General features: G+C 39.2%; 1 protein-coding gene across 1 annotated transcript in view; it reads right to left on the bottom strand.

Moving 5' to 3' along the window:
* Positions 1-14,215, bottom strand: part of LIN52 (lin-52 DREAM MuvB core complex component) — a 119,048-nt gene that overhangs the window by 95,034 nt on the left and 9,799 nt on the right. Inside the window, exons 4-5 of the mRNA XM_012803425.2 lie at positions 8,573-8,639; positions 6,220-6,303 (exon numbers count right to left, since the gene is read on the bottom strand). Coding sequence (XP_012658879.1) covers positions 6,220-6,303; positions 8,573-8,639 — 151 coding nt within the window. The remainder of the gene's footprint in view (positions 1-6,219; positions 6,304-8,572; positions 8,640-14,215) is intronic.

The raw sequence follows: 14,215 nt of genomic DNA, 5'->3' as shown, positions 1-14,215 counted from the left end.
GCCACAATGCCCGGCTATTTTTTGGTTGCAGCCATCATTGTTATTTGGTGGGCCCGGGCTGGATTCGAACCCGCCATTTTAGGTGTATGTGGCTGGCGCCTTAGCCACTTGAGCCACAAGTGCCGAGCTAATCTAAAAATTTCTTAACCTTGGCTAGGCTCCCACAGCACAGTGGTTACGGCGCCAGCCACATACACTGAGGCTGGTGGGTTGGAAACCAGTCTGGTCAAGCTAAAACAACAATGACAACTGCAACAAAAAATAGATGGGTGTTGTGAGGCAAGAGAATCACTCCAACGGTTCTTAACCTGTGGGTTGCGACCCATAGGAACTTTATCAAAGGGCGGGGGCATTAAGAAGATTGAGATCTGCTGGCTTAAGCCCAAGAGTTTGAGGTTGCTGTGAGCTGTGTGTGGCACTCAATGGAGGGTGACATAATAAGACTCTGTCTCAAAAAGAAAAGTTCTTAACCTTAAAAAAATTATAATTGACCTAAGGGTAAGACATGTACTAAAAATATTGAAGAAAAATGGTAAAAGTGCCTTATAAGTAAGGTGACCAGACATCCTGCTTTTAAACAATTTGTCTCGTATCCTGTGGCGTTTTTAAAAAGTCTGGAAAGAATGCAGGACAAGCTAGGGCACAGTGGGAGAATGGGAAGGGAATATATGGCTGCTGAAAAAGTTAATGTAACTCCATTTGGGAATGAAGAGGTTAATGTAACTTCATTTGGAAATGAAAAGGCTAATGTAAACTCCCTACTCCCCTTCCTGGCAAGGTAGTCCAGGTGGAATCAGTAACAGATACTGGCTCCCTCCCTCGCTTCTGGGCAAGGACAATTATCTCAAAAGGAGCCGAACTGTCTGGAACAAACAAGTAGCCAAGTAGCTCCCCCCACCCCAGAGGGTGCCTAATGATAAACAGCTCAGCCAATAGCCCCCCGTCCCGTCAATGCTGTCTCGCTTTACCAATGTTAAAATCTGGTCACCTTATAAGCAAACAAACTGCTCTCAAACAATTTGGGAGGCCAGGAGAAAACGTTCACTTTCTTTACCAGGGATGAAAAAGAAAGGCTGACTGAGAAATAACATGAACAGAACTAAGACAATGGGAAAGTGTTCCAGAAAGAATGAATGTTTCAAATGGGGATAGTGCATGGTATCCTGGTAGGACAGAAGTCAGTATCAAGTCTACAGATAAGGCTGAAGCCAGAACATAGAAGATTTTGAATACCATGCTAAGAAGTCTGAATTTTACCCTATGAGTGATAAAGTACTCCCAATGACTTATGAGCAAAGAACAAACAGAGTAAATGGTACTTTAGAAAAATCAATCAGGCAGTAGTAAATAGGATGGACAGCAATGGGGTAGGTGAGAGGCAATGATACAAAAAGTGACTGCAATACAGTTCTAGTAAAAGAGGAAGGACTCTGAACCCAGATTGAAATAGAAATGGAATTCGTCATATGTTAACAGTTTTATAATTTTTCATCTTTCTATGTATATCAAAGGAATTTCATATAAATTAACTGCCTAAATAAAGCCAAGGGGCTCTGATCATCTGGGAGGCTATAAATGCCTATATGAAAAGTCAATGCATTAGCCAGGCACAGTGGCACACGGCTGCAGTTCTAGCTACTGGGGAGGCTAAGGCAGGAGGAATTCCTGAGCCCAGGAGTCTAAAGTCACAGTGAGTTATGACTGTACCACCGCACTCCAGCCTGAGCGACAGAATAAGACCCTATCTCAAAAACAACCCCCAAAAAAAAAAAAAAAAAAATGCCCACAAGAAAAGTTATAGGATTCCAAAATTTGCACACCCAAAAGGTTATCTGTGGCATAAACACATAGCAAATAAAAGGGTACTGGTTCATCTTCCAAAAGATACAATCTAGTTACTATCAGCCCTAGAGAATTCCTAAGATTTCTACATTAACATTTAACAATGCTCTTGGGAAATGACAAACAATCATGTTTTAAGGACAAATATTTTTTGCATTTTTTTTCTTTCCATCATCTTTATCAGCAACAGATATTTGCATGAAAACAGTATCACTAGTCCTTGGGGATTCATCAGTTCCTACTGGTTATTTTTCATCCATGTCATCTTCTCAATTAATGCAGGAAAGAGGATTGAGACATCCAAACACCAGATTAGGGTGTCAAGTAAAAGCCAACCCCTAGAGTAGATGAATAATCTATAAAGCCAAAAAAAAATCTTATTTTTATGCAAATATATAATACACAACAAAACAAAGAGACTGTATCCAAGAAGTTTAATATACAATCAATGTAATTATTTCCAATTCTAAATTTAAAAACTATTTTATGTCAGCTAAATTTGTTTTGGTCCTGCAAAAAGGCACTCAGTCCCCAAACACTACTACAGAGCTGAAAGGCTGAATTTTGAACTATTAAATAACTTTGAAATATCTCAGCTGTGCTCATGGGACTACAGGAGAAACACATTTGGTTCAGCGAAGGTAGCTGAGTTATTTGACTTCAAATCCCTGCCTCTCAAAGTCTTTTGTTTTTAAAAATACAATCATCCAACAGTAATAATGGCTTTAATTGTATGGATTAAAAAAAAACACATGAAGTTTTCAATTCTGTGGAAAGCCATCAAAATAGGCTTTAATGATGGTTAAGGAACTGACTCCTTATTCTGAAAACCAATAAAGAAAAAGAATCATTTATCTTTTATTCCAGGAGGAAAGCTTTCGAAATAACCAAATAGTTGATAAGATAAAGTCCATTATAAAAATATTCTAGCCAATAAGAAGGAAGGACAGAATTAGAAAATCATCATCTTACAATCTATAATAAAATAGTAGATCTAGACAGGGATCAAAAGCTGCCACCCTGGGAATAGGACTGATGAAGAATCTTAAAATAAACAGATCAGACTAACAATACCTTTATCAACTATTAACTTTAATAACACAAAGAAATGGCCAGACAAAACGTCCCCTTTGATGGATATACACAACACCAACTATGAAATATTGTGAAAAATAATAAAGCCTGTATCTGTGCAAGCTTCCAGATCTAACTATCAGGAAATAAAAAGGGACAGATGAACAAGTTAAACACAACTACAGAGATGTAATCAACAAAATATATAATTTGGAAAATCTATAAAACAAATGACTAGATTTAATACACAAAAACAGGACATATTAATAAAATGTAGGTGGAACTATGACAGGTAAATGTTTAAGGCCGGGGCAGTGGCTTACGCCTGTAGTGCTGGCTCCTTTCCAATCCAATTTTTCTGCCACCTGTATACTCCCCAGCTCTTATTCATTTTGGGCTGGAAAGAGGTTGGTGGATTACTTGTAATTATCCTATAGTTTTTAAAGGAAAAAATATATATAAATTCATCTGATGATTTTATTATCTATTTTAGGTTAAATAAAATAATGAGAGGGTTTGTTTATTTCTGTTTATAATTTTTTTGAGTGTGATACTTGCTGAAGCAATCTCCAGGATGAATTCCAGGCTTCTTCCTGCATGTCTCCCAGTAGAAAATGGCTTCTTTCTTTCTCATTTCTTTTGTTGCAAATCATGTAATCCTTTGATTTCTTTTTCATTATAAAATGCATCTTCTCATTTAGCCTTTCCTCAGTGACAGAAGAGGATGGTCTTCCCCTCTTTCTTCTTCTGTTCCTCACATTGCTCACAAGCTGAGTGATGTGATTTCTCCTATAAGAAAGGTGTATCTGCACTTTTTCTCCACTATCCTCATCTAAGAAGTAAAGGATGTACCTGTTCACAACTGCAACTACATCAGCCAGAAGGGTAAAATTTTTTACCATTTATAGGACCTCTTTGTAAACCCCATTAATGTCCACAGTACTGATCAGCTCTGTCCACTCTTCCAATAAATTTCGTGTATTCTAAAATAACTGTGGGTTATTTCAAAGTGAACAAGCTGTTCCTTCCTATACCAGTGATCATCTTTGTTTGAGGGCGAAAAATTATACTCAGCAATGTCACTAACCTCTTGTCATGGAATGAGAGGCACATCATTTTCATATCACATTGATTGGCATATAATTCATATTCCTGAAGTTTCTTCTTTTTTCAGATCACTTTGAAAATCCTTCCTAGAAGCCATAACTCTTCGTGTATATGTACTTTCATTTTATGCAATTCCCAAGCAAGTTGAGGGCTTGTGTAGAACCTGTCAGTATAGATGTGACAGTCTGAACCACTTGTATGTACTTGCAAAATTTGTGCGAAATGATCACTATTTGAGATGTAAATGGCAAACCAGGATGAATAAGGGTTTCTGTTGTTGTCTTGCCATAATTGGGAATGTGAGAAAACACATAATCATTTTCTGAATTACACAGGCAAAAACACAACAAAAAAAAGTGTCAACATCAGAGCAGAACAGGTTGGACAAGGTCCAACATAGGATCAGAATTAACTGTGAGGGAGATTTAGGGCATAAGAAAGACCAGAAGTTTGAGGTTGAAGTGAGTTATGATGATACCATGCACTCTAGCCAAGGCAACAGTGTGAGACCCTATCTGAAAAGAAAAGAAAAGAAAAGAAAAGAAAAGAAAAGAAAAGGGCACGTGCAGTGGCTCGCACCTGTAATCCCAGCACTCTGGGAGGCCGGGGTAGGTGGATTGCTTGAGCTGACAAGTTGGAGACCAACCTGAGCAAAAGCAAGCCCCCATCTCTACTAAAAATAGAAAAACTAAGGCAAGAGGATGGATTGAGCCCAAGTTGGAGGCTGCTTCGAGTTATGATACCACAGCACTCTAGCCAGGGTGACAGTCATAAATTACAGAAGTATTCTCAAATTCTGGATTCAGGAGTTACCCTTGAAAACAAGGATCTAGCCACTATATTTATGTTGAATATCTCTTCCTTAAATTATAAAGTGAGAACTTCTACAACTTCTTTTCCAGTTTTCTTTTCTTTTTTTTTTTTTTTTTGAGACAGAGCCTCGAGCTGTCACCCTGGGTAGAGTGCCATGGCATCACAGCTCACAGCAACCTCCAGCTCCTGGGCTCAAGCGAGTCTCCTGCCTCCGCCTCCCAAGTAGCTGGGACCACAGGAGCCCGCCTCAATGCCCGGCTATTTTTTTTGGTTGCAGCCATCATTGTTGTTTGGCGGACCCAGGCTGGATTCGAACCTGCCACCATAGGTGTATGTGGCTGGCGCCTTAGCCGCTTGAGCCACAGGCGCTGAGCCTCTTTTCCAGTTTTCTAATGAATGCCATAATAAGGGACACAATTTATAAAGAAATAATTTAAACTAAATAGAATGAAGGACAGGTATACATAAGAAATTTTAATGTATTATTCATGATAGAAAATATGTTCTTGGTGTATCATATATCCCTTCCTTTGGGGAACCAATCCTTCCTTTCTATTTCATAAGCAACCCCTCTAATCTTCATTTGCACTCAAGTCCCAGGCCCAGTCCATCAGAGTGCTTCATGCTACCTGGCCAAATGACTGGTTCAGGAATGGGTATGTAAGCCAAGATAGAATAGTCAGAATCTTCCCCAAGGACTTTCTTTCTTTTGGAATGTTCAGAAAAGATACTCTTTCTTCCTTTAAAAACACATTAACTGTAGCTCCTTCTGGCCACCTTCCCCAGTGGTATGAAAAAGCCATCTGTAGCAGCAAAGAATAGAAAACTAATGCGTGAGTGCAGCAAAACCCTGAGATGCAAAACAAAGCAACAACAACAGCACCCAGGAGTGTGTATTCAGAGCAACTTGAATCTATGGTCCTGGGTTGCAATCTTCAAGCCTGGCAGAAATAAATTCTCTACTTATATTAAAATCAACAACCACCACAACAAAACTCAACAGTATAGCCCAATGACATCATTAAGAGTCATGCATGGATCTAGATAACCTCAAAACTACTTCCACCCCTGGACTTATAATTTATGTGAACTAACAAAATTTCCCCTCTGCTTAATCTAGTTTGAGCTGACATTCTATTGCTTAAAACTGAAAGGGCTGCAATGTACTTTTACTCCATGGAGAAAAATAATTTGTTACCTAGTAAACTCAGTAATTATTTCAGCATGCCTTATCATAAAACGCACAGTTTTGATCACATTGACTTCTTACCTTCAGAACACTTATCTTTTTCCTAAAGATACTTTCTGAATTATAACCAGAACTCATTATGGAATACACAGCATGTACCACTAACCCTGAATAAATATGATCTGGGTACTCACACTCATCCAGCCCCAGCTGATAGGCCAGGTTCTGTAGGCCTCGTACCTTCTCCATCAAATTAGCTGTGGTGAGGCTCCCCAGTTCTGAAATAGAATCATTTTATTTCAATACCATTTCTTTCCACTATTCTCTAGTAACAACTCATTTGGGTTCAGAATCCTTGTTACATTAAGTTTCCAATCTTAATTCCTAGTGAATAAGTAGAAAATGAATCCTTATCTCTTCTGTCCCAATCCAAAACACACACACAGAGAGAAATTTTCCATTACTGCAAAATACCTCAGATGAGCTTATCCATTCGGTGAGAAAAGAGCTAGCAAAAAATAACAAGTTAAGTGTTTTATCCTAAGGATCTTTATATAACAGTCATTTTGCCTATCACACAAAATGAATACACCATTAAAATATGAAACTTTGTGATTTTAGAGAGCCTTGCAGAGGATTTCTATTTTGCAAACTGGACATTGTCTCCATTGTCATTTTTAAGTCCCCATTCTTTTTTTTTTTAAACCTCAGTACACAGCAGAGGACCCATTATTTCTGTTAACAATAAAATATCCACAAAACACTTATTGTTCCTCAATTCCTTAAGTTTAGAAAACACCAAATATAAACTTTCTCTTCAAATCAAGTAGTTGTAAAAATTTTTAAGTTTACCAACTTAAAGTATACTTAAAATACTTTCTTAGATTTCCACTTAAGTAGTACCCAATTGTAAGGAAGCAAAAAAATACCAGATTTGATAACTAATTTTTATACCCAATTCCTTGTAGGTTTAAGGCACAGGTCAGTTAGCATAAACAAAATGCTATGATCCTTCACTAAAAATATAAGGTTTCCTTAGGAAATACATGCTGATAGGATATTATATAAATGTCTGTTTAGAAATTAGAACAGTGAACCTGAGATGCCCTTGAGACTTAATTTTTCCATGATTAGAGGAGGGAATCTGCATTTAAACATTTCATGCAGAACAATGAATTACTTCTAAAATCAAATAAAGGTGTTTTTTTCTTCCATTTATCATGCTGCAGTCATTACCTATACTCTGCATAAGTGCACTTTCCTGATCTGTTCAGCTGCTTAAATAGCTCAAGAATCCTAGGTTTTTACCTTAATTTCTGTCTATTACTTTGCACCCATCATGAATCTTATCACCAGAAAGATGATAAAATAAATAGAGCAAAATCATGGAAAATTAATGTTTTTTAATTTGAATTTCTACTTTGTAATTGAGTTCCAAAGCATTTATCAAACAACAATATTCACTACTTACTGTATTCTTCATGGAAGAAATTGATGGGATTGAAAGAAATAAAAAACTGGTCTTAACCCCCTAAGGCATTGCCATAAATAGTACTGACTACAATATATGGCAGCAAATCCTACATAAATAAGGCACTTGTGTTATAGTGGAAAGAGACTAGACTTAAAAGATCACAGTTAAGATTTTTTTTTTGAGACAGAGTCTCATGCTCAAGCAATCCTCTTGCCTCAACCTCCCAAGTAGCTGGGACTACAGGTGCCCACCAAAATACCTGGCTATTTTTTTAGAGAGTCTCGTTCTTGCTCAGGCTGTTCTTGAACTCCTGAGCTCAACCAATCCACCTGCCTCAGCCTTCTACAGTGCTAGGATTACAGGCATGATGAGCCACTGGACCTTGCTCAGAGTTAAGATTTTCAATTCTAACATATCTTGATTAAGTTAACTTCTAAACCTTAGGTATCAACATATTGAACTGACAAGATCTTTTTTTTTTTAGATAGAGCCTCACTTGTGTCACTCTTGTTAGAGTGCTGTGGTGTCACAGCTCACAGCAACCTCAAATCTTGGGGCTTAAGCGATTCTCTTGCCTCAGCCTCCCAAGTAGTTCGGACTACTGGCACCTACCACAATGCCTGGCTATTTTTTGTTGCAGTTGTCATTGCTGATTAGTTGGCCTAGTCCAGGTTCGAATCTGCTAACCTCGGTGTATGTAGCTGGCCTGTAACCACTGTGCTATGGGCACTGAGCCCTAATTGACAAGATCTTCATGAGAATCAAATAAGAAAGTTTATGTTAGAGCTTTTGTTAGCTATGAAAAAATTAATTAATTGTTAGCTTATACAAAATTAATAAGAATTTAGCAGCAGCAGATTCATTGTAACTTGACTCTCAAATTGGTAAGATTTCTACACTTGGAAAAAGTAGAGAAAGGCATTCCAGACACAAAAAAACTAAAATAGAGTTGGTTAAGTAGGCAGTTAAAAGCCAAGAAAACTTGGAATAACAGTAAGAGAAAAATTGGGAAGACAATTTGTGGAAGAACATAAATATCTAGGTAAAAGTTAGAGGTCACCAGTATCACTTACCTTTTAACATGTCGATATCATCACGTTCTATCTCAGCCATCCATTTGGGTGGAGAGCTAGTAATAGGCTGTCAGAAAATAAAAACATATCCATTCAGATACTGTAAAGAAAACCTACTCTTCCCTCTCACAAGAAATGGTGATCTACTAGCTAGAAGGCTAGCCTAGACTATTAGGAAAAATCTAAAAATTAGATTGTAAGAAAACAGAAGCCACATTTCATAAACCTATATTATAGGTACTTCACCAGTTTGTAAGATATGAATCTGAAGTAACTAGTACCTTGATTCTTGAAAGATCCACAATCTTTTCTGTAGCAGTAAACATGCTACCTATGGCAACCAGGGAACAGTGAAGTATACCAAACGGGTGTCAAAGGACACCATGGTACAGAATATCTTTGTGTTAGCTACGCCTCAGATATGACATATCAAGATGTGAAAAAGAGTTCTTGAATTGATGTGGAAGGGAAAGTGGACTATGGTAAATACATGGATAAAAATAATGTGAGGTGACAAGCAACAACAATCATAGCTGATAACATATTTCTGAGCAACCAGGTAAAAGAAGGCACAGAATGAATGACTCTTCTTGGGTATGGTCTCATTTCCAAATCATATATAATCTTTATAGTCGTAAAGGACAAAGATTAAAATTTTTTTTTATACATACATGAAAAAAAGAGATGCTGCTTGTTACACGGTCCTCAGGTTGTTTAAAAATACTGGCAAATTATAATTTTAAAAACCTAGACTTCTGTGTGGCACCTGTGGCTCAAAGGAGTAGGGCGCTGGCCCCATATGCCAGAGGTGGCGGGTTCAAACCCAGCCCCGGTCAAAAAAAAACTGAAAAAAAAAAAAAAATCCTAGACTTCCCTAGGATCAGACTTGGCCTAAAATGGCTTATAGCCTTCCTTTGGGCCAGAGAGACCATCATCCAGTAAGTCACCAAAATGACAAACACAAAGGGAAAGAGGAGAAGTACCTAATACTTGTTCTCTACGCCTTTTAGAAAACATGGAGTTGGCTCCGTGCCCGTAGCACAGTGGTTACAGTGCCAGCCACATACACTGAAGCTGGCATGTTCAAGCCCGGCCCAGGCCAGCTAAACAATGACAACTGCAACAAAAAAATAGCTGGATGTGTGGCGGACGCTTGTAGTCCCTGCTACTTGGGAAGCTGAGGCAAGAGAATTGCTTAAGCCCAAGAGTTTAAGGTTGCTGCGAGCTCTGATGCCACGGACTCTACCGAGGGCGACATAGTGAGACTGTCTCAAAAAAAAAACAAACATGGAGTTGTTCTTTTGGCCACATATAAGCAAATCTACAAGAAAGGTGATATTGTAGACATCAGGGAAATGGGTACTGTTCAAAAAGGCATGCCACATAGATGTCACCATAGCAAAACTGGAAGAGTCTACAATGTTACCCAGCATGCTGTTGGCATTGTTGTAAACAAACAAGTTAAGGGCAAGATTCTTGCCAAGAGGATTTATGTTCATATTGAGCATATTAAGTGTCTAAGAGCTGAGAAAGCTTCCTGAACCGTGTGAAGGAAAATGTTCAGAAAAATAAGGAAGCCTGGCTTGGCACCTGTAGCTCAAGCAGCTAGGGCACCAGCCACATACACCAGAGCTGGCAGGTTCAAATCTAGCCTGGGCACGCCAAACAACAATGACAACTATAACCAAAAAATAGCCGGGTGTTGTGGCGGGCGCCTGTATTCTCAGCTACTTGGGAGGCTGAGGCAAGAGAATCGCTTAAGCCCAAGAGTTGGGGGTTGCTGTGAGCTGTGATGCTATAGTACTCTACCCAGGGTGACAGCTTGAGACTCTGTCTCAAAAAAAAAGAAAAAAAAAGAAAGAAAGAAAAATAAGGAAGCCAAAGAGAAAGGTACCTGGTTCAAATGGAGTACAAGCCTGCTCTACCCAGAGAAGTACACTTTGTGGGAACCAATGGAAAGGAGCTTGAGCTCCTGGAACCCATTCCCTATGAATTCATGGCATAATAGGCATATAGCACAGCACACAGGAGAACCAATGGTACTGTGATATTAGGTGCTGGAACCCATCTATTCCCCATGAATTCATGGCATAATAGGTGTATAGCATAGCACACAGGATAAACAACAGACCCCATGTAAACAGTGACATAAGGTACTGGAACCTATTCCCCAGGAATTCATAGCATAATAGTCACGCAATGCTTTGTCACATTCAATGGCAAGGTGCCTCCCTGAGCTACTGGAACCTTTTCCCTATGAATTCATGGCATAATAGATATTAAAAATAATAGCCTACTACTACTGTAAAAATGTTTCTTATCATCCACTAAAAGTGTGGTAATTTTCACCAAAGAAGTATTAAAGCAAATTTTAATAGTGTCCTTAAAAAAATAAAATAGCTGGGGTGGCACCTGTGGCTCAAAGGAGTAGGGTGCCGGCCCCATATGCTGGAGGTGGCGGGTTCAAACCCAGCCCCAGCCAAAAATTGCAAAATAAATTAATTAATAAATAAAATAGCTTATAAACTAATACTGATTATCTTTAAAGTCAGTCTCAGAAAAATATCTTGGAAGAATTAGGTGTCATTGATTCACTGTCATATTCAGTTCTAGTGAAAGCCTCCAACTGAACTGTTTGAAATACGTGATACCGGTCAGTTAAGTAACTTTCTCTGCCAGAGGAAAAGATTCAAAGAAAAATCAAGAATGAGAAAAACCTTAATTCAATTGAAAGCAGATTGAAATGAGCACCACATGAAATTGTTTAATTACTGTGTAAGTTTTAGAAAACTTAGAATTTTAAGCTTTCTCTCTTGCTTTTTTACAAACCGGTCTCATTCTGTCCCATAGGCTGGAGTACAGTGGTGTGATCATAGCTCATTACATCCTCAAACTCCGGAGCTCAAGGGATCCTTCCACCTCAGCTTCACAAGTAGCTGGGACTGCAAGTACATACTGCTATATCCAGCCAATTAAAAAACTAAACTTTTTTCTTTTTTTTAGAGACTGAGTCTCACTTTATTGCCTTCAGTAGAGTGCTGTAATGTCACAGTTCACAGCAACCTCCAACTCCTAGGCTTAGGTCATTCTCTTGCCTCAGTCTCCCAAGTAGCTGAGACTACAGGCGCCCACCACAATGCTCGACTATTTTTTTGTTGTAGTTTGGCCAGGGCCAGGATCAAACCCATCACCCTGTCACCCTACTCACTGAGCCACAGGCACCGCCCAATCTTTTTTCTTTCATTAGAGATAGGGTGACCAGATTCTAACATCGGTAAGGCGGGACAACATGGGGGGGGGAGGGCAGAGCGGGGCGGAGCGGAGGGTGGGGCAGGGCAGGGCCTGATAATAATGCAAACTTTGATAAGCAGTTCTCGATAATCACTTCTCAGCAATTATTTGTTGTTATTACAGTTTAACATTATAAAATTAACAAAAATAATATAAAACTCATTCTGGTGAAATAGCCACATGGCAGCCGAAAACCATATATTCCCTTCTTGTTCTCCTGCCTGTTCGTGCATTCTTTCCAAAAATCGGGACTTTTTTAAAAAGCCGCGGGACACAGGACAAATTGTTGAAAAGTGGGACTGTCCCGGCAAAAGCGGGACGTCTGGTCACCCTAATGAGAGACAAAGTCTCACTATGTTATCAAGGCTGATCTTGAACTCCTGGCTTCAAGCCATTCTCCCACTTAAGCCTCCCAAAGTATAGGGACTATTGGTGTGAGCCAGTGTGAGCTTAAAACTATGAAAGACAGCCCATTCTTAGGATAGCTTTGAATTAGCAGTTTTCAATACCAGTGGCGCACACAGAATCACCAGTGAGTTCAAGGTTACAGAGAGTTTTGAATGGGCCATTGCACTCCAGACTGGGTAACAGAGTAAGACCTTGTCTTGTCTTGCAAAAAAATCCCTAAATCACCTATGTAACTTAAAAAATATGTAAATGTCTTGGCCACACCCAGATGTACTGATTTTGAATATCAGGGGTAGGGAAGGATCCAATGGAGAAAACAGAGGAAGTGGCTCCACATAGGTACTTTACAAAAACTCCACACTTACACATTGATAATACTGTCATGCAGGTAGGGGTAGGGGCTGAGAAACATTACTTCAGCTTTGACTCCTTCTCTTTATTTTTAATAAAAATTTACTCAGTAAATTTACTCAATTTACTCAGGCACCCATAGCTCAGTGAGGACACCAGCCACATACATCAAAGCTAGCAGGTTCAAGCCCTGCCCAGGCCTGCTAAACAACGACAACTGCAACAAAAAGATAGGCGTTGTAGCAGGCACCTGCAACCCCAGCTTACTTGGGAGGCTGAGGCAAGAGAATCACTTAAGCCCAGGAGTTTGAGGTTGCTGTGAGCTGTGATGCCACAGCACTCTACTGAGGGCGACATAACAAGATTCTGTCTCAAAAAAAATTTACTCAGTACTATGTGACAAGCAAAAAGCTACATGCATCATGTCAATTGCTCCCAACCAACACTATGAAGTAGGTATTATAACTCCATTTTTCAAATTAAAAAACCTAAAGTAGGGAGATTACAGATCACTTGACTCAGGTTACACAGCTAGAAAAGCCAGGTTTCAAAACCCGGTAATCTGAATCCAGAAACCACTACTCTATACTGCTTCCCCTAGGAAGCTCTAAGTCAAACTCACCATTTTTAACCCTAATAGGGAAAAACATTATACCCAGGGATCTTAACCTGCGGTTCTGGGATGTCCTTGAACCCTTAGAAAAAATAATTAAAAATAATATGTATGTCCAATTTCTAGGGAAAAGGCATAGATATTTAATCATATATATGTGTGTGTGTGTGTGCGTGTGTGTATGGTTTTTTGGCCAGGGCTGGGTTTGAATCTGCCACCTCCGGCATATGGGGCTAGTACCCTACTCCTTTGAGCCACAGGCACCACCCTTTAATCATATTTTTTAAAAAACTATACTCTGGAGTATTTTTAAAAATCACACTTACTTATATATATAAAACTTAAAACATTTAATTGTAACCAAATATAATTAGCTAAACTGAAAACTTAAGTATAGATTTTCTAACTAACTAGAAAACTAGTATAGGGTGAGTATAGATGAGAATAGAAAAAAATTAACTTACATACTGTCTAGTCAATCTACTAGACAAAAGCTGGTCTAAAAATAACAGCTATTCTAGCTGGGCACAGTGGCTCATGGCTGTAATGTCAGCATTTTGGGAGGCTGAGGCAGGAGGATTACCTGAGGCCAAGAATTCACAACGAGCCTGAGCAACAAAGCAAGACCTTTTCTCTACAAAAAAATTTTTAAAAATACCTGGGTGCAGTGGCTCACATCTGTAATCCTAACATTCTGGGCGGCTGAGGCAGGTGGACTTCTTGAGCTCAAGAGTGGGAGGCAAGCCTAAGCAAGAACGAGACACCATCTCTAAAATTAGCTGGGCATTATGGTGGGTGCCTACAGTCCCAGCTAATTTGGGAGGAGGAAGCAAGAGGATCTCTTGAGCCCAAGAGTTTGGGGTTGCTGTGAGCTATGATGCCATGGCACTCTACCCAGGGTGACAAAGTGAGACTCTATCTCAAAAAAACATTAAAGTATAGATACTAGTAATCAGGGGAGGAGGAGGGAGAAGGGAGAG

The sequence above is a fragment of the Otolemur garnettii genome, unplaced genomic scaffold, assembly GCF_000181295.1.
Source record: "Otolemur garnettii isolate 467f Iridium unplaced genomic scaffold, OtoGar3 scaffold00020, whole genome shotgun sequence".
NCBI lineage: Eukaryota > Metazoa > Chordata > Mammalia > Primates > Galagidae > Otolemur > Otolemur garnettii.
The sequence above is the reverse complement of the archived record's forward strand: the minus strand, read 5'-3'. Positions and strand labels throughout refer to the sequence as shown.